Source organism: Sphaeramia orbicularis, chromosome 11 (assembly GCF_902148855.1).
Source record: "Sphaeramia orbicularis chromosome 11, fSphaOr1.1, whole genome shotgun sequence".
NCBI lineage: Eukaryota > Metazoa > Chordata > Actinopteri > Kurtiformes > Apogonidae > Sphaeramia > Sphaeramia orbicularis.
Genome location: NC_043967.1, coordinates 31512084 through 31534082, shown reverse-complemented (window position 1 = coordinate 31534082; position 21999 = coordinate 31512084). Strand labels below are relative to the sequence as shown.

The 21999-nt window shown below is 37.6% G+C and overlaps 1 protein-coding gene across 5 annotated transcripts in view; it reads left to right on the top strand.

Annotated features, from left to right (window-relative positions):
- The window catches only part of trappc9 (trafficking protein particle complex subunit 9), a 374675-nt gene that overhangs the window by 69401 nt on the left and 283275 nt on the right, over positions 1-21999 (top strand). For all 5 annotated transcript variants that reach the window (XR_003936606.1, XM_030147332.1, XM_030147331.1 and 2 more), the window contains 3 exons: positions 8566-8692; positions 8854-8986; positions 17668-17825. Coding sequence is in view for 4 of the 5 variants with exons in the window: in XM_030147332.1 (XP_030003192.1) it covers positions 8566-8692; positions 8854-8986; positions 17668-17825 (418 nt within the window). In the remaining variant the exon portion in view is untranslated. The remainder of the gene's footprint in view (positions 1-8565; positions 8693-8853; positions 8987-17667; positions 17826-21999) is intronic.

Genomic DNA, 21999 nt, shown 5'->3' with positions numbered 1-21999 from the left:
AGTTTTCGCCTGCGACATCTTTCTTATTCCACAAGAAGAAGCCAGAGAGCTGACAACGCCAGTATCTTCTTATTACTAGCCATCCATTCAACAAGTACAACAACAACCCTTCTTGACTACTCAACACTCTGCTGACAACGACTGACGACAGTGAGCTCTGCGTTTAGAGAGATGTTCCATCATTTTCTGTTTTTTTGTTTCACTCAAGCGCAGAACGTACGCTGAAGTTGGTAGTTGATTTGGTGTGTTCTTCACACTTTTTTGACCATGTCAGGGAGACAGGAGCCGACTGATAGTTGGGCTGCTTTTTCTGGTGACGATCAGCAGTCGGGTTGGTGTGTCTTCGCCTTTACACACTTCTGTGTTTGTTTTCCCCTGATTTTGAGTCCTGCATAGTTAAGTTGCTTAAAGAGCTATATCTGTGTATGGAAATCAGTTAGTTACAACTCTACTGACCCAAAAACTTCTGGAGTATGCCCTCTGTGAACGACTGTAATTTAAATGATTGTGGATCATGCTGTAATTATCTCTTAGTGCATCCACAGTTGCAACCACCATGTCCTTTGAGTTTAAGTTTGACTAGCTCGCACTATGTAGTGATTTGTGAAGCTGCCGGTTTGCAAAGTTGCTGCTGGGTGAAACAATCGAACAGACAAGGTCAAACAGAAATGAGCATGCCATTAACTCCGCCCACCCATAGGTGAATTGATCAGGTCACAAGCAAAGGCAGCTGAGAACCTCGCGTGGTGCTGTCGAGTCCCACCGACAGAGACAGACAGGGTGACGCAAGCTGCCAACATCTCCTCTGTACTGCAGACAAAGTGACTGCTGATGTGCTGCACTAACCATCTATCCACTGTATGAAAAAACAGCTGCAAGCAAAAGAAACACACTGCAAAATAAACACACACACACAAGGTCACTTTTCCATCTTCCATCACCAAGGTGACCCTCTACTTTGGCAAGACTGTCCCTCCTTTTCAGTCGCCACACGACTTCAGCACTAATACCCAGCTTTGTTTTGTGCTTTATTGATTTTCTATTAAATTGGGCTTTTTAACTCACTCCCTGCTCATACTCTTTCATTTCCATGGGGTCACCATCGTATTCTCCGTCTCCCCCGCGAACAAACAGATTCATAATATTTGATTTTCAGTTAAGTGGGTTTATAATTTATTTGAATAATGAAACATGAAAATACAATAAATGGAATATTTAATGGTTGAAAAGCTGGGTGGTGTCATAAATTTGGAGCCAGATTAATTCTTTGTGAAGTGAAATTGCTGGTGTGTCTCTCGGCATGAATTTCTATTGCCATCAAATGTAAACAGGGGTGATTCTAGTGTTTGACCCAAAAATGTGACATGAATGTGTTTCCACAAATGTTCAGGCTGTTGGTAAATCATCTAAAATGCTAAATCTATGATAAATGATACATACATTTTTTTCTATGATACTTTATCTTACAACAATACAGTTTCTATTAAATAATTTGAGGTATTCCACCATTTTCACTTAGACGAACCTACTCATTTACATAAACCCGGTTTTTACTGACATTTCTGGAGGATTTTAAGCAGCTTATGACTTTCATCACAATTTGTTTTTTCAAATTTGTAAAACCCAAGTGATATCCTATTTATCACTAATCCATTAGTCTTTTCGTGCTTACGCATCTGAGTCACTTCCTCACAGTGAACAACTTTGAAGATGACTCCATCATAAACACAGTCCGCTTGTTTACATAACAAATCGAAATGTCACTCGGGCCTTTTCGAAATTTTGTTACTAATTGCATTGTGGGAATGGGAATTCCACACAGCAGCAATTTTGCTGTCTCTTGGTGAGTGCTGAACCCAAATGTCGCTTTTACCTCTATCCACCGATTATATTCATTCTTTAAAACAACCCTGGTGGACTGTAGAATTTTACGTTGTAGTGATCTGGCTCATTTTCTTGGCGAATCTGTGAGAAACCACTTTCGCTTGGTTGCCATTCCCACAATGCACTTCATGGCAAAATATCCAAAAAGGCCCGAGTGATGTTTCGGTTTGTTATGTAAACAAGTGGACTGAGTTTATGATGGAGTCATCTTCGAAGTCATTCACAGTGAGAGAAGTGATTCAGGTGCGTAAGCACGGAAAGACTAATGTTGCTTTAACTGTTGTTATTGGATTTTTCTATTTATCTGCCTGGTTCTTTATGAATAATCTGTTCATTGCTAAAGATTTGGGTGTTGCTTATACTCACACACAAGCAATAACCAGGGCATGAGGCATTACGTTTTGAAATGTCTGATTGTTGTGAATGCAATTTCTTGATTTATTATCTTAAATGTGGAATAAACATGGACTCACGGATGATTTAAGCCCCCACAAAAAGAGCCCAAAATCCTTATTTTTGGAGTGGACATTATATGTTTGCTGTGATAGTTATTGTTTTCCTAATTTCCATCCTATGTTGCCTATGGAGGTTTGTAGGAATACACATAAGAAGAAGGAAAAGAAACTAATTCATCTGTATTTAAATGTATACATTGTATTGTACTGATAAAAAAGGAAAACTAAGTTTAAAAAAAAGCTTAAAATCACCCGCCAGTGAATATAGAGTTCCAATGTGAGCCAGTGGAATCAAATCATCAAAATAATGACGTTGTCATGTACATTTAGTCAAAGCCAAGTAAAGGTTAACTATGCAGTGTGAGTGCAGCACAATGCAGTCAATCAACACCAGCCCAAACAATACATTTAATACACTTATGCACATGGTCCAATCATTATTGTTAGTGAAACAGGCTAATTAACCTTTTCACAGCTGAATGCAAATGAACTATTTCCAATAGGTTAACTCAGATACTGCTGCTATCCAATAAAGGCTTATCATTTCCTGAAGTGAAACCAAGGAGAGTTTAAATCAAAGCCATGGCACCTCAGAGCTTCAGTTCTTCAGCAGCCTTCCTTCTCAGTGAGGTAGTGTCTGCTGTTAGGGATTGATGCAGTCATTACGTCACCCGAGTCTGCCTCATGCAACCTGGCAGTGTGTACTGAGAATGTAAATACAGTGAGTCTGAGGGGGCATGATTACACTTTCAAAGAAAAGCACAAGCACACTTTGCTGACTACAAATGAGACTTAGGTGATTTTTTTTTTTCACTGCAGCCAGTTGAAAAGAGTAATGTCAATTTCAGTTTATTCATTAAATTTTGAGCCCCCGAGGTCATTTTTGTCAGTGATCCAAGTGCTGGGTTAATAATGTTAGTTAGTTGTTTTGATTGAATTTTTTTTGACAATTAAAACATGATGAGATTTGTCTTGTTAGCGGAATTTATATTAAATTCCCTCTGTATCACGTCTGTTTAAACTTAAAGCACTGCTATTAAATGCCTGAATGCAAACCTGAAAGAGCTGAATGGGTTCTCTTGAAAGTGAGAGCCTGGTCTTTGAAGACGTATTTGTAAGAGTGAAAATACTATGAGGCAAACATTGTTAGAGGGATGAATGTCAGACAAGGACAGTCAAGTTTTAAGTATTTAAATGCTATTTTCCACACTGAGTTTACACTCTTAGCATTGCATTAAACCAACAAGCGGTGCAGTGGTGTAGGGGTTAGTGCTTTTCCCTGACAGCAAGGTTCTGGATTAAACTCTGTTGTATAGGAGCCTTTCTGTATTGAGTTTACCTATTTTCAGGTTTCCTCCAGGTCCTCCGGTCCCCCCCTCCTGTTAGTGCCCCTTACCACAGCACTGATGAAGATCTGGAGTTGGTCCCTGAGCGCCTTCATTGGCAGCTCATTGCTCCTAATATGCTACTTGCTAATGCTAATTGCTAACACTGATGCTAGGCACTAGTTTTGTATTAGGATGGGTAAAATGCAAAGACCAAATTTCAAAGTAGGTTAAAAATGAATAATTCAATGCTAAAATATAAAAAAAAAAAAAAAAAAAAAAAAAAAAAAAAAAAAAAATATATATATATATATATATATATATATATATATATATATATATATAGTCACTTTAGTAAATCTGAACTCAGTACTATGAAAGCAGTGTGGATGCACAATAGAAAATGGAAAAGAATAAATAATACTGTACATTGTACATGCTGTTTGGACCTAGTATGCATGAGAAGAGGGGAGAAACTGTAAACTGTCAGCTTCTCTGTCAACCTTAGCATGACATTGCCTTACCAACAAGCTAAAAAGTTAGCAAATAATAGAAAATGAAAAAAATTCAGAAATAAAATTTTTGTGACATGGTACCTATAAATTAAGGGAGGGTGCTAATGTTTAGCTGTTCAGCATCCTTTAACCAAAGACAACTTGTTAACGAGTAGAAGGGCTAATTTTTTTGTCCTTTGAGAAAATCTTGCGGGTCAATTTTTTGAACAATATAGGGTGGTGGGGGCGCGTCATGTGGGTGGTGTAGCCTATCTCAGCTACCAGTGGGTAAATGTTCAGTTCATCATATCTGAAAACCAACCATTCTCCCTTGGGTAAATGTAGTGACCAATTTACATTTTTTTTAAGTGAACCACAGCACACTAGGTCAGCAACCTGTCACTTCTACCAGATACATTCACTAACCTTGTATTATAATCTATTCCTGCAGTCTTCTCATTTACCAGGAGTTAAGCCCAAAATTGTGTTTTGTGAGGTAACAGTGACCTTGACCTTTGACCCTTGGCTACCAGTAATTAATAAGTAATCTGTTCATCTTTGGTGCAGTTGGGTTCAGAAATTCTGGAGATTAATTACCTCCACCAAGGAGGTTATGTTTTTGCCAGGGTTTGTTTGTCTGTCTGTTTGTTTGTCTGTCCGTTAGTGTGCAACATAACTCAAAAAGTTATGGACAGATTTTGATGAAATTTTCAGGGTTTGTTGGAAATGGGATAAGGAAGAAATGATTAACTTTTGGGGGTGATCCGGAAGAAATCCTGGATTCTGGATCACTTTGAAATTTTCGTTAACGTTGTGGTAAATGGGGCCAAAATTTTCGTTTCCCAATATCTCGCTTAATTATTGACCAAAACTCATGAAATTTAACTCAGGAATTGACAATGGGGTCCTCTATCACATTGCAAAGGCTGATCCGGATCTGATCCAGAAGGCGGATTTTATTTTAAAAAATAAATGTAGGATTTGTATCACCGATTATGTGGGGAATTTTTGCGCTTGGCGGAGGTCTGCGCTCTCCGAGTGCTTTTCTAGTTCTCTATCTTATTTTTTTTTATATTGTGCTCAAAAGAATGCGAAGACATGAGGCCATCATGATCTTGACTTTCGACCCTTGGCCACCAAAGTTCCTTTAGTTTGCCCTTGCATTGAAGTGAACATATATGCTGAATTTTGTTATATTTTGTTGTGAAATTGTTTTTTAGTGGACACGTGCACTGTGGTTACCTGTTAAAAAAAGAAAAGAAAAGAAAAGAACAGAAAAATGTTGAGCTTTGTTTGATAGTGGGTCCAGCTGTTCTGTTCAGTTTTCTCATTGAACTAGTTGTAGCCGGATGACGGTGGAGTGAGTGAACAGACTCAAAAACAGAATTATAAATTATATTATCTTCCTCTCCGTGTCAAACCAAATTCCTGAACAACCATGCTGATTGGTTGTTTAGCAGGTCAATGCCCGGACATCCTTTGCAAATGACATTTACGAAGACAGATGATCTTAAGGAATGAGCCTAATGGAACTTGCTTACACTTAGTGACTGTTGTCCTCTCAACATCTGTGTTTCATTATGTGCTCATCCAGAGGTGAAGATGAACCCAGAAACGAACAAAGGACTGAATGATAAAATCCCTATATGTGCCATGTTAATAATGTATTACATTATGTGTTAATGTTGATTAACTCAGCACGTTAACTCTTTTATGCATGTAATACTTAAGCCATTTGCCTGACCTGTGGTTTCACATATGTGTGTCCTGATCATGTTCACGGTAAATTATGTGAAAGTAAGAGTATCACTGCTTATAGCATGTCTGAATAATCATGCTATTATTTTACTGATGCTTAAGTGAGGTTACAGGTGATGTATAAAGTTTAAGGATCTTATTTCAGGATCTTATTTAAGGTTGGGAGAAGTTTTCTTACAAGTCTGCATGAGGTCCTCTTTCCCTCTCCTAAGGGGGGGAGAGAGAGATGATACTCTGAAATATGTAAATGACCGGCAAAAGGAGGCGTTTTCCCGCCGAAAACAGACAAAGAAGGCAACGCCCCAAGGCATCGATAACTCATCTATATGCACGAGGAAGGCGTGGCAAGCTGGTTTTTGGACAAACTATAAAAGTAAATGAAACCAACTTTTCAGCAGAGCTTTTTCCACCCTTGCTGCTCTCACCTACGCAAAGAGCTTTCTCCACCTTTTCTGAGCTCTCACCTACACAGAGTCCTGTCCATCTTCTAGGCTCTCACTTAAGAGCAGAGAGCTTTCTCCAAGGAGTCTTGACCATCTCCTTGGCTCTCAGAGCTGTTCTCCTCTAAGCTCTCCAAAGAGCTTTATCATCTTCGCTGTTCTCCACTTCTCCTGGTGAGCTTTCCAGAACCAGCCGCCAGAGCCAGCTGTGAACCTCCTCCAGCCAGCAGAACTTCAGAACTCCAGACCTTCAGGCCTCCAGCGCAAGCACGTCGCTTCACAGCCTGTTCCTGTTTCGAACTACGTCAGAAGACTTCATCCATCCGCCGTCAAGGCCGTGCCAGTTGCTGCATCCGCACCGCAACAACTTGTAAGAAAACTTGCTCCTGATTTATCTGAGTTGGTGTTATTCCAAGTTAAGTAGGTTTACCTCAACGTAACCTCACTAACATTATAATCTCTTGAATATAGCTGTCTGCCAGCTTAATCTACATATTCTCCTGTCCATAATCTCCTGCTCCTTTGGTTGTATTTGTCTCTTGTCTTTATGTTATTTGTGTGTCTTAGTTTAGTTAATAAAGTATTTATATGTATATAAATCCATTGCCTCAGTTGTGCTTTGTGTACTATTATTCACACATGGGTTCACTGTGCAGTCAACGAACTATCACCTATGCAAGATTTCCAAATTATTGTTTTGAGTTGATTTAAGTTTAAGTTTGGTTATAAATCTATAATTAAATTAATCAATAAATCAACACTCAATTAATAAATAATTTGGTATCCTATTCTTGCTACATAGTATAAAATGAAATTCCACCCATCATCAGACACTGACTTGTATCTTTCTCCTTAACTTTCCCTGAGGAACTTGATGGCTTTGCTCATTTTAGATAAAGGGCAGACATTTCAAGTGTAAGTTTTAACACTGAACTGATTAATTGGTGTTGGTACGTAACTACCAATAGTAGGACGTTTTGATTAACACAAAGACAATATTTCGTTATTTTACTGTATCAATCTTCAAAACTCCATACTTGGTCGACCCATTGGTAAATAGTGGTGCACCTATTTTGCACTGGCTTTTAATACAAGTGTGTGACTTTTATTTGTTTTTTCTTCTGGTTGTGTTTTTAGATGCTATTTATCCCTTTACTGTGTATCTGTTTTTTTTTTATCAGTTTAAATATATATTATGTCTCTATATATTTTTACTAGTTTTATCATATCTTGTATTTTTACCTACGTCTTTGTACAGCAGTCTGGCCACTTAACATTGTTGCAAATATACTGTATAAATAAACTTGACCTTGACCTTAAATTTAAACTTTAGTTTTTGTCGTAACACAATTAAAAGTCAAACCATGATTTAAGTCGTTCTAAAAATGAATCCTTGTTGGTGCAGACCAGACTTACTTTTACTTTCAAATACCCACTTCAGATGTGTTGATTTTCTCCAGGCAGCTCCACATCATGTTTTTGTGCCTATCTGAAACCTAACCAAACACTTCTTCAGGAAAAGTGCCATTATGGGACCGAGACCAGCCCAGTACATAGAAAAACACAGGATTCACATCTTCTGCTCTGAAACCTTTGTGATTCCTCCTCCTTCTGTGTTACCATTTGTAGGATTTACAGCATTTGGAATCACTTTGGAGGCGCTTGTGGCTCAAATGGCCATTTTCCACAGTGAACAGTTTTCTCCAGTGGAAATGGGCATGTCATGCTGACAGAGATTTAATCTCCACGACGTCATGGGTAGATGATGAATCACATGAAACAGTGGGATAGAAACTTCACATGGAACTCTTTTGATTTGATTTGTAAAAGTTTTGTCACCACTTTCTATTGTTCTTGATACAAATATTTCTATGGTGTTTTTTTATGCTTATTTTCGCAGTGGTTTACCTTTGAATATCCCCACTAGGGTGTTTTTGTGTCAAAAATATAGGTTCTTACACCTTTATTCTTGCTGAACTAGACTTGAAGTAGGAAAACTTTTTCTCATTATAGCTCTCAGGAAACATTTCACAGATATGGGCTGCTTTAATGCTTACTGGTATATGTACGTTGAAGGCTTCTACAATATATTTTATTCCAATGTTAGAATAATTTTATCAGGAGGCATACAGTTCTTCCTCTCTGCTTTGATGAAAGGAAGGTTTTTGATATATGCCAATCCTCTCCCATCCTTTTATGTGGCGTTCAGGGTTTGCTGACCTCTGGAGTGGAGTTTGAGTCCCTGCCTGCTGCGTTGTCACTGCCCGCCGAGTCTGGCCTGTACCCCGTCACTCTGGTTGGCGTCCCGCGTACAGCTGGCAACATCACTGTCAACGGTGAGTCCAGCCAGAAACCATTTCACTTCTCCTCTATTTCACAAAATAATGAGCTACATGCTCTGCTGCATATGTTTGACTAAAAGTGAACTCAATTTCAGAACTGCTTTTTCTATCTTTGAGTGTCACTCTCTGTGCTTTCTGTCTTGATCTTAAACCAGGTTACCACACGTCAGTGTTCGGTGTGACCAGTGATTGTCTCTTGGAGAGTCTCCCGAACGTCAAGACTAGTGGTTGTTTGGTCGAGGTCATTCCCTCCCTGCCTCGTCTTCAGCTCAGCACTTCACTACCACGGTCAGAAACTGTGCTCATACATAAAGAGTATATGCTGTATGATGTGTGTTGTAAATGAAAAACATTCAAACTACAGTTAAAGATTAGACTTGATATCAGTCAATCCTGTGATTATTTCTTTGATAAAATATTAAAATGTAAAAGCTCCCAAAACCTACAGATATTGAGTTTAATTTGAAATGCGGCACAGATCCACACCAAAACCCCATATCTGAGAAGCTGCAACCTGCAAATTTTGGTGTTCACTGCCCGACAAATTTCATCTGCAAGATTAATGCCATGTCCACACTAATATGAATATATTGCAAAACAGATACTTTTCTCATCTACATGTAAATTTTTGATTGAAAAGAGATTTTTTTCCAAAGTGAAGATTTTTTAAAACTCCCAACTTTGCAGATGGTGGTGTCACACTTAGATTCATACATGCTCACTGTTACTTTGCGTGAGGCACCTACATCTGTAACAATAGCAGCAGCAACAATAATTTTGCAAATACTGTAGACCAGCATATTTACCTTTGGCTAGCCCTGTTACCAGTTGCAAGTTTACAATTTCACCCTTAGAGAACCATAAGTATTTTGTGGTGACATTGATGAATTTTTCTCTAATTTCTACCTTTCCCAAAGTGATTCATCACCATCCTCTGCATTTTTCAGTGAAATTCATTTATTCTCCAATGCCGAAAGTACTGATCATGGAGATGTTCATAAAACCCAAGAGTAAGGTTGAAGGTTATTATAACAAAACAGAGAAAACTGAGGCAAAAGTTACTTTTTCAACAATTTCTATCATTAACTGAATGTTAAAAAGTGGCTCTATAACCACTGTGATTTGTCAAACTGCATGGGTTTTACTGGTGAATCAATGCTGCAGAAGACGACACTGTTTTCATGTTCACTACAGAGCCTCTGAATGTCCAAATGGGTTACATTTGATGACACTGAAAGGCTGAAAAACTGTATTTTACCCAAATCATTAAATGTATTGAAAGGATTAGTGGTTGAGAAGTTATTAAACATTTTAGATGAGTTGATGCTTTTGGTCGCCAGCAGCTGTTTAGGTGTTTGAGGTTTAAACCGCTATTGCTACACCACTTCACTCAAAATCCTCTGTGTTTACTGTTTCCATTACTTGGTCCCATTTCCATAGTTAAGAACAAAAAAAAAAAGTCAGAAATAATGGTTTGGGATCAGGCTGGGTTGACCCATTAGCTGGTGGGACAATTTTCAGTATGGGGTTGAAAACATCCACTATGTAACCTACCCTTGTTGTATAACATTGCTACCACTGTCTCGGCATGCCTTTTCTGAGTGTTAGTAGTTGGTTTAGCATTCTCATCTGGACAGGCAAAGGTTGTGTAGTATTTTTTTTTTAACAAAATTAAAAAGTTGTTCCTCAGCGGCATCGTTTTCCTTTCTGATAATGAGCTGTATCTCTTAATTCAAAGCCACCAGATTCCCATGACAAAACATTCATTTAAAGATTTACTGGTGTACAGCATTCTCGATCTGTTATTTTGTTGTTTTTATTTTTAACTTTGACTCCAGACAAACACACCAGTTGATTGATTCAGTGATGGATTAGAGTTTTTGTCAGAGTAGCTCAGTAGCTTTGAAGAGAATGATATTGATGCTTTAACCAGCTTTTATCCACACATCAACATCATTTGGAGTTCTATAGCTCACATTGCATTCTGAACAAGATGCATTTTTCTGTGTGTATTTTTATGCCTCTGTACCGGTGTTATCCAGGACCAGGGCATCTCTAAACTCCACTGCTGTCAGTGGCCAATTCTCATGGCCAAGTTTCACACAAACAAAACTCAAGGCTGGTACAGAGGCTGAGATGTGTTAGAAAAATGTAACAGGAGACAGAACAGGAAAGGACTAGTTTAAAGCAAGTTTCTGTCTTTTTTAGTCTTTTTTTCCCTTTTGTCAGAGACTTTTTACAAAGGACTTAGGAAAAGGCCAAGTGTTTTTTGTTCTCAAATCAAAGCAGCAGAAATGAGATGCTTGCCGAGGTGCAGTACACAGAGAAATACAGAAAGTAAAAATGCCAGTTTTTAGCTAATTTATGGTTTATTGTCGGCCTAAAAGGAACCAAAGGAATCAAACCAAACAACCCATCTAAGACTACGCGAGCTTTTACCGTAGAATGTGTGCAGCATCATCAGACATTGGGGATGAAAGGAAGAATGTAACTTTTAATGACTGGCAGAACATAAGTTTAGATAAGTCTTCCAAGACGACTGGATGGTACTGCAGTGATGATGTGCTCGGACCAATTTCCAAAATAGGTGGAGTAGTGATCAAATAAATACACTGAATATTTATAAGGGTTATTCATATGAACAATTTCAGACCCTTTGTTTCTACTAGTATCATGTGATAGAGCATGTAGGGGCTTTACAACTTTTGGGGGCCAGTTTTGTGGAACGGTGATACAGATATGGAGTAAGAGCCCCATAGATATGTCACATACAACCTATTCAGCCTAAAACAAAAAAAAAAACCCAGTAAGTTTCCACACAGACTTCTGGTGCCAGGAAGTCTTAATACAAATGACTTTATAAACAGTGATGGAACCTCAGTGTTGATCTGAGCAAAGAGGTTAAAGATCTGGACAGATGGATGTGGTTGCCTAACATAAAGGCGAAGATACACCAACCCGATTTTTGGCGGTCGGACGTCGTCGGGCAGTCTGGTGAGGTCGATGACATGAGTGTGAGCGATCAGCCATCGTTAATGCTGTCGCCAGTCTTTTCAGCCGATTCAACATGTGTAATTGGCCACTACCCGTCGTTTAGTCGGACCAATCTGATTAGTGGAGGGATAGCCCTTGACTAGTGAATCACTGAACGAGAAGGTTACATGTGAATACAGCTATGCCAAGGTACTTCACGCTATTATTGTCTTCTATAATAGACCATTCACTGCTCATATCGTATCTGAATGAGTGCCAGTCAGTGTTGCCTGTGGACTTCATTCATTCCATAAAGTGAACACTGTTAGCATTGTTAGCATCGTGTGATTTCTCCTTAGTTTTTGCCTTTGACATCTTTCTTCTTCCACAAGAAGAAGCCCGAGAGCTGACAACGCCAGTATCTTCTTATCACTAGCCATCCGTTCAACAAGTACAACAACAATAACAACCCTTCTTGACTACTCAACACTCTCTGCTGACAACAATGACTGACGACAGCGAGCTCTGTGTTTCCTCTAGAGAGATGTTCCGTCGTTTTCCGGTTTTATGCCTCGTGCAAGCGCAGAACATACGCTCAAGTCGGTAGTCGATTTGGTGTGTTCTTCACACTTTTTTGACCGTGTCGGGGAGATGGGAGCCAGCTGATCAACTGGGCTACCTTTTCTGGTGATGATCGGATCAGGTTGGTGTGTCTTCGCCTTTAGGGTCATGTCCAGCAAATCAGCCTGAGGGTCCTGTACTCCAGTTTACAAGCAAGGTAATCATGGACTTTCCTTGTCAGAAAACTAGTATTAACCAATACTCACTACTGGTATGAAATAATAAACAACAGTGGATGATTATGGTGAACATGGTATTGATCATTTCATTTCAAGATCATAAATGTGGATGAAATTATTGTAACATGCTAACAAACCTAAGAACATTTTATACTACATTCAATAATTACTCATGTAGTATAAATCATGTAAAAAATAATGACTTACTGTACCTCTTTCTTTCCTAGTCAAATGCTCCTGATTTATGGGCTCATGTTTTAGATATGCACTGCATTAGCCTTAGTGATGGAGATGCTCATCCCTGGTAACTAGGTTCAGTCATGTTACCTGTTGAGAGGTTTCTTTAGAGTCAAAGGAGCAGAATTTGCATGAATTGGCTGAAAGTCACAGTTTAAGCCTATTTTAATAATTCATGGGATTTAATATTGGTATTACTTTGGGTTGTAAATCAGATCAGGGCTGGGGCTGTGAAAACTTTTTTATGAGTAAACCAGTTTCCAACATCGCTAAACCCTTAGGTTAAGCTTTGCCAAAACTATTGATTTCTCAACACGAGAACTACAAGGACAACTTTGAAAAATCCACGGTAGCACTTTTCAAAGAAGTAAAAAGGCCGTACTTGTTTGGTGAATCGCTACATTGTCAAAGTGTCAAAACGAAAATCTGCTCTGACTTAAGCACAGCAGCTGGGTTTGTTTACATACCTGTGAGGTAAAAAGAAATTTTCAACCCATTGAAGATAGAAAACATGAGAGGCAAAACCATGGGTTAAATTAGTAGCAGAACAGAACAGAACAGGTAAAGCAGCCTGTAGGGCTGTTGTAAATCATTTTGACAGCAGAGCTGCTGCAAAATCCACTGTTTAGGCCAGGCCTGTAGAGTTAAACACTTGAACGGCTTTTGATGTGGAAAATCTTTTTATTCTCTGGTGTTTGAGTTGCATCGTAGCAGACACATGAAACAAATAGAACGACAGTGTGATGTGTGGCCTCTTGGGTCGTCTGACTGGTCCCACTGCTCCACTGACTTCTCGCAACTCTTTACTTTTTTTGCCTCCAGTACAAAGCTGTTCACAGTGTTTTTCACATTGTTATAAATATTAGCGTCAATTGTTTATTTCATGCTCATGGCACATGAGTGAAGATGTATATGCAGGGTTCCTGCAGGATCTTAAAAAGCCTCAAAAGTCTTTTACAAATTTGCATTTAATACCTTAAAAAAGTCTTTAACATACTTTGATATAGTAGGCCTTAAGTTATGTTGCCATCAGCTTGTTGGTTGTATTGTGTTTAAATGTGTCTGGAAAATGTCCAAGCTGTGAAGAAAGTACCATTAGTCCTACTCATTCTACATGTTCCAACCGACAATTTATATTGAAATTTGAAACCAATTATCACTAACTTTGCAGAAATGATCACAGAACATTCAGCCTAACACAGAGAGTGTTACATTTTTGCCAGTATGGCCGTGAAATGGGCATTAAAGTCCATTCTAAGTAGTTCTAAAAAAAGTCTTAAATTTAACTTGTAGAAACTTGTCAGAACCTTGTAAATGGAGATCTGTCAACAAGAAATAAATGTTTTAAAGCTACAGTAAATGTTCCTACAAAAACCTGAATTTTGTCATTCTGATTTGTTCAAGTACCTTTACCTGCACTTTTTTTTAATTACTTTTAGTACATGTACCTTGTTAATTTAACTTCTCAGTTGTTGGTCATGATGAAAAATATGTTTCCCCCCGAATATCAAGACTCACCAGATGAAGGGAAGTTGGTATAAAAAGAGAATCCTCTTGGACTGATATCCTACACTGAACAGGATGTCACCATTTTGATTTAAATATAGAAGTTTTAGCCCTTTGTTTCTCATTTTGTGCCATTATTTCACATCAAAATGTTCCCCAGAACCAGATACTGGAAACATGTAGTCGTATTTAACAGCTTTGATCAACATTTGAGAAGATGTTGGGCCTGAAGATGTTTACATGAAAATGCACTGACCCAATCGAGTGTTGCAGCTTGATTGTTTTTTTTTTTTGAGTGAATGAAATGATATTTAGTGTCTTTTGGTCTATTAATGCATTTCTAATACAGGGTGCTTGTGCAGGTCTTGAAAGTCTTAAAAAGTATGGAAAAAAGTTTCTCTCAGTTGAATTTTAGAGTGTGCTCAAAGGCACATAAAAATTTTGGATATGATTTCACTAACCAGTCGGTACTGGAATGATTCTAGTGAAACTTCTTTGTGTGATGTTCATGCACTTTTGTGATTTTAATATGTTTTGAAGACATTTCTGTCAGTTAAACATAATTTACTATTAATTATGCATCCATTCATTTATACATTTATTAAACTGAACTTTTCTACTGCACACAACAGTTACAATCTCAACCAAAAAAGTAGGCACACAATTATAAAAGTACGTAAAGTCAAGGTCTTGGGGAAAAATTGAATTTTTATTTGAATAAAGAGCAAGCACCCTGTAATAAGATATAATTCATTGAAAAGTTGTATAATTGTTGGTGTGAACCCCTGGCCCTGCAGAGATTTATTATAAATATCTACTGAAATGGAAATGTCTGAGACCTTCACAGCAGTAAGACCATTTACAGTTCTACATTTGTTTGATTTTTGAAAATCTTTTAAAAGTATTTAGTATCTTTTTCAGAAGGTTTTCTAAAGTCTCAGATGCGACATTTTGGAGTTATTTCATCTGGCCTTCATGTGAAAACTCTCAATAAGTCTTAATTTAGTTTTACCTCAGGCGGTGTATTAATTGTATTTTACAGTTACAGCACTGATGATTTGCATACATAATCAGATCTATGTTCAAGTTGTGAGCAGAAACGTTAACCTTCCTCCATTATGTTTAAAGACAAACTCCAGGAGCTCTTCAAACTCTGAGCTTTATGTGTTTCAATCAGAATTTGACCTCTGATGGATGATTCCTGATCCCACACCCCATTGAAAACTCATAAATTAGGTTATAATTTAGTTATTGTTTGGTTTATACCAGACATCACTGGTGTAAATTGTATAAAGTCAAATCAGGGTAAACTTATGTTGACATAAATATGTGAAGTCACGTATTCACACGTTAAAGACCCTCTGAATGAGTTCTGGCAGCAAAGCCACAAATCATTGACAACAGTGTTAAAATCTCAGCAGGACTCCCCATGGTGGGGGAAAAAACCCATCAGCTAACGATGCTTCAGCAAATGGGATTCTAAAAAGCATTTCTCATCTTAATCAAAATGTGAGGGAGAGCTTTTTAAACATGTTTTTACACATCACTGTTTGATTAATGACTGAAGATCTGCTTTCAAAGCTGTGGTCACATTATAGAAAACACATCAAGCCTGACTTCATCTCAAACCTCTGAAGTTTTTGTCTCATGTAATCTATATTATAAAAGCCAAGTGGCCTCTGTGTGTGTGTGTATATGTGTGTCTGGGGATTCACACAAAATCCAGAAAGAGCTGACTGCTCCAGTTTGACATATTTATGTATTTTTGGTCAAGGAACAGACTACCAAAAATGGCAAGTTGATAGGACCAATACTTTGGCAGATATTGCTAATTTTGGAATTCAACAGCCTTACAATCACGTTGCTATGCCCAGAACGCTTTGGCAGTGACTGCTGAACAAATGTGGAACAGCATGTATGAATACACAACAGCATAAAAACTACCGTATCTAGAACCTGTGGATCCCCACGGGTCAACACGCTAGTAGTAGTAGTAGTAATAATAATAATAATAATAATAATAATGATAATAATAATAATAATAATAATACCACATGACTAGACATAGCTTGTCACTTCAGTTCAATAACTTCCATTACCAATACCTCATCTGTTTAACTTCACTATTTCACCTTTATTGTCTATTTATTGTCTCCTCAACCCTCTGCTGCTTATTTTTATATTCTATGTTTATAGTTATATTGTTTATTGCATAGTTATACTCTATTTTATTTTATTTTTTTTCTTTTTCTACCATGTTCATTTTGCACCGCGGGACCTTAGAGCAGTGTTTCTCAACCTTGGGGTCGGGACCCCACATGGGGTTGCCTGGAATTCAAATGGAGTCGCCTGAAATTTCTAGTAATTGATTTAAAAAAAAACACTTACTAATAAAAAATAAATGGTGAGTTGAAAGAGACAATAAAAGACATGACAAACTCAGAAGCTGAAACTGAAGTACTGTGGTACTGTTTATCTTTCAAATGTTCACTGTGGTCGGTTTCAGATGCTGCAGCTCTTTCATAATTCATAGTTTGAGTTCTTGTTTGTTCAGTATTAATTGTCAGCCTTGTAAATACAAGATGGACTGACTGTACATATCCTGACCAAGGAAAATAAAATTCTCACTTTGTGCAGTAATCTACACTTGGCTTTTCTGCCTCTGTCCATAATAATATACATTATATAGACCACATGTCATCTAAAATTAACGTTTTTTACAACATAGTATAGCAAACTATTACATGATCAAAAACAAATTAATTTTAGCCAAAAAAAAAAATCTCCGATTTAAATGTCTGGGGTCAGCAGTAATTTATGATGTGAAAATGGGGTCAAGAGCCAAAAAAGGTTGTGAACCACTGCCTTAGAGTTTTGTAATTTCAGTTTTCTGTATGCAATGTACATATGGAAAAACTGGCTCTAAAGCTGACTTTGACTTGACTTTTTGGGCCACATTCAACAAATACCACTTTCAAAAAAATTTACAAGCAATTTGAGAACATTTACTGCATTCAACGATTTTCTTCTATTTTAGCCTTTTTTTTTTTTAAAGGTATGAAAGAAATTCATGACTGTTTCTGAGCTCTGTTGTACCAGTGATTTAAAGCCTACTTTTATCCACAAAATGGAAAGCACTTATTTAAAATACCTTAGTCTGAAGAAACTGAACAAAGAAACAAGAGAAATTATAAGAGGATGTAAGAGGATATGAGGATGCAAAGAATGCTGCTGCATGAGGCCCATTATTTCAGTTTCATATTAGTATACATTAACACGGTTCATATAATAATAATGCTGCCAATTGGTAGAATATCTTAATGCCTGACAGAAGAAAGAACAAAACTACTCTGGCAATGGAATGTTAAGAAAGTTAACACTGCAAATATATTCTGACATAAAGCGCTTTGAGTCAGTTTCCATCATGACTGAGAACATTTCTTTCCTGTTCAGGTCAGCACACACTCCTCAGTCCAAAGAAGAACTGTCCAGCTCTGTGTCCGTCCAGCTTTTCAACGGAGAAACTCAACAGCTGACCATCACTTTAGAGAACATAGGGTCTGAGGACATCGAGAGTCTGGAGCTCACATCTAAGATCGTCAACACTAAAGGTAACACTATCAGAGTTTCTGCTGGTAAAACCATACTGCATACCATACATTTGATACAAAAAATCATCACAGTCGCATTAGACTTATTATACATATGTATAATATATAATAGGCCTACTGTTTTCAATAAAAAGCCGCATGTGCTGTACAGTTTTTACCCCCATATTTTTTTTAGCCCGAAGAATTATGTGCATGCTCCAAACCGTTGGGCATGCGCAACGATGTAAACATCCAGTAGTGAAACCTGTTGTACTGAATTTACTTAGTTTATTTATCATTTCCTATAATACATTTCACTTTATTTGGATAGTCAAAACTACACAGTTAATGGGGGTAAAAATAATACGGGTGTAAAACCAGCATGCTGCGTGATATACCAAATTTACCCACGTAGTGAGCATGTGTGAAAACACCGTAAGTACAAAAATAATACGGGGGTAAAAATTGCACGACACCGCACCTTTCTGAGGTAATCAGAAGATCAGTGCATGAAGGTTTTTTTCCTGCACTGAGCGGCTGCTACAACAAAAGGTGAGTGTTTCAAATAAAATGATCCTAGTGTTAATCTGTGGATTGGACCATTATTGGCGGGCCACCACCAGCAGAGTTTCCACACAGGAGAGATCTAGGGCTCTTATGAGAAACCAAGAAGAGTTAAGTGCATGGACAAAACCTGTGCACTGTCATTGAGTGTACCATGACTCAGTAATTAAAGCTGAGTATGACGTTCATCACCAGTTTTTCGTCAAATCTGTAAAACCTGAGTGATAGCCTAAGTATCACCAATCCGTCAGTCTTTTCGTGATTACGCACCTGAATCACTCCCCTCACGGTGAACAACTTTGAAGTGTATTCCATCACAAACAGTCCATTTGTTTACATACCAAACAGAAACCTGAACAAAACTGTCACTCTTTTTTTTTTCGGAATTCCACGCAGCCACATTATGGCTGCAGCGACAACAAACACAGAAGCGGCTTCATTGCCTCATGCTACTGCGGCTGTGTGGAATTCCGAAAAAACCTGAGTGACGATTTCATTTATTTATTTTTTCCTTTTTAAAAAAAAAAAAAAAAAAAGTTTTAGTATAAGGAACAAAACAAACATAGAAACAAACATAGAAATGGTCACAGGTACATTCAGACATTTACATACTGTTTACTGTCCACAGGTTGGATGAAAAAGTCAAATTTTTTCCAATACTTTACACTCTTGTGTTGTTGTAGGCGGAGATTGTAGGTCACCATTTCCATTAAATTGATATGATTGACAATTTTTTATCACTGAGGAGATTAAGGGAGGATCCTTTTAGCCAATATTTGGTGATGGCTTTTTTTTCCCTGTGGCAAGCAGAATTCTAAACAGATATACGTCACCTCTACATAATTCCTCTGGGGGAATGCTAAAAAACAAAATAGCCAATGACATATCAAAATGAACTCCAAAAACTGAATACATCAATCTGATCATATTTCCCCAAAAGCCAACAATACCAGGACAGGACCAGCATACATGTGCTTGATCTGCCTCAACTCCAAAAAATGTGATTTTCGTATAGGTGTTATAAAGAAGTGGACCAGACTCTTCCAACAAAAATCCCTTCAGGATAGTGAGTTTGTTGTACAACTTTGAGATTTCCATTATTCTGACCAAATCTCATTTGTAATTTCTTGATTTCATTTAGGTTTTGATTTGGTATTTAAACAATTGGATTGTTTGTGGTGGAGTACACTTCGAAGTTGAACAGAAACCGACAGACTCACGTGCACCCCCCCCCCCCCCCCACAACGCCACATCAAGAGATCAGTTCCACAGGAAACAATGACTATGTTTGTTACTGCAGTGAAAAGTTGATCATGAACACATATGATAAAGTATGTAAATGAAGTAAGAACCACACACAGGTAGGCCTGTACTTAAGGTTAGAGTTTTGAGGCTATTGCTGTGTCATGCTTGTTATTGTTGCAGTGGAGTCAGTTCAGACTTTGATGTGCATCATCTCCCACAGAGTTTGTGCTCAGCCCGTCCCCGTCCTCGTGTCCACGGTGCCATGGAGGTCACTCCCCGTCGTCTTTGCTCCTCCATCTTTCATGCAGCCGTGGCTTTTCCCTCTGTGTTCCACCTCTTTGTTCAACACCTGCTCAGGTCCTCAGATCTCTGCAGTTCCCCACACTCTGACCGTCTGTCTGTCTCTGTCTCTGTCTCTCCCTCCTGCTTTTTTTGGTCTTTGAGGGAAGAAAAAAAAAACCAGCAACATGCTTGGAAACCGTCCAACAAAAAAGTCAGTGGTGGTCTTTCCTGCAGGTGGCAAAAAAATATCAGAAATGTAGCATCTGCTGTGTCATTTCTTCTAAAACAGGCTAAATACAAAGCTGTTGTTCATGCCTGATATATATATATTTTTTTTTTGAAAGCTGAGAATGTCACAGTTTAGATACAGTTTAAAGTTTGCCTCTGATAAATGGTTAAAAAATACACTATATGGACAAAAGTATTCAGTCACAATGACAAATGTCATAATATAGTTGTATATTGTGAGAAATATCATTGCATTGCATTGGATAGTTTTGTTTAAATTGTCATCTTTGCTTCCAAAATGCCAGAGATGGTTTTTATATAATTTCTTTCAACAGTGATTTATTTATTTTTTTTTATCCACGACTGTGATTTTAAATGTTCCTCTAACTTTCTAAAATATTTTTTGTGCTCTGACTGTAAATAATCATTTTCCTCTACAACTAACCATCTGTTTTCTTCACATCTCACTTAGGAGGGAAAATCTCCCATTACACTTTAAGGAAATATTGATGTTTCTAAATTATGTGGACAAAAATATTGGGACACATCATGGCTACAGCTCATACGATGTCCTGTTCATGCTGTTTTGAGATATTAAAGATTATTTCCTTAGTGTATATATACAGATGAATACACCAATCAGCCATAACATTATGACCTCTCACAGGAGAAGTGATAATAGTATTGATTATTTCATTACAATGAGACCTTTCACTGGGTTGGATATATTAGGCAGCACATGAACATATTGTTCTTGAAGCTGATATGTGGCAGAATCTGAAGGACAGATGGACTGAAGACCTCTTGTTAAAGGTTGTAATGTTGATTTAAAAAAAAATTTTTTTTTTAAATTTTAATGCAAATTTCATGACATAGAGTGGTACTTAAACAGAATATCACAACATCAGAATGTATCTTATCTTATCTTATCTTATCTTATCTTATCTTATCTTATCTTATCTTATCTTATCTTATCTTATCTTATTCTACCTTACCTTACCTTACCTTACCTTACCTTACCATATACAGTAATGCAAACCTAAGTTGCAAAGTATTGTAATTAACTGACGGTAAACGGTATGAATCATTTGTGTACCCACATTGTTTCATGGTCTTGCTAGTGTGACTGCAGTGGAGCTGTCTCTTTATTTTGCAGTAAACAGAAGCTCAGAATGTCCGACTCGGAAGGTGATAAAAAACAAATCAGTCAAAGCCCACATGGCAGGTGTCAGAGCTTTTATTAGCCCTAAAGTCTTATTAATGGAGCAATAATTTACTGAAGTACCAGTGGTACATTTATGGTCCAGATAAAACAAATGAGGCCAGAATGACTTTCAGGCAAAAACATCGGGAGTATTCCTAGAGAGAAGTAGTTGTATTGTGAATGGAGGTTAGTCAGATTTAGTAGATTGTAGAGACAGAGGCCTTTTTTCTTTTTTCATCTTTTATCCTTTTTTCTGGTCATTGTTCAAGTCACACCAGATGTTTTTCACCCACAAGGACCCAGTGTGACTTTTGTGTCAGTTCCCAAATGAATTCTTCTCTCTATTTAAACCTTTCCTAAGTGATTTATCACCATTTATTATAATATTATCCTCTGACTCTAGTGAAAATCATCTATTTTCCCATGTTTAATTAACTGATCATGTAGATCACAGGTGTCAAACATGTGGCCTGGGGGCCAAAACCAGCCCACCAAAGGTTCCAATCCGGCCTGCGGGATGAATTTGCAAAGTGCAAGGGCATCGAACTCAAAAATAATATCATAATAACCTATAAATAATGACAACATCAATTTTTTCTCTTTGATTTTGTGCAAAAAACATCAAATTATGAAAATATTTACATTAAGAAACTATCCTTTAACAATAAAATG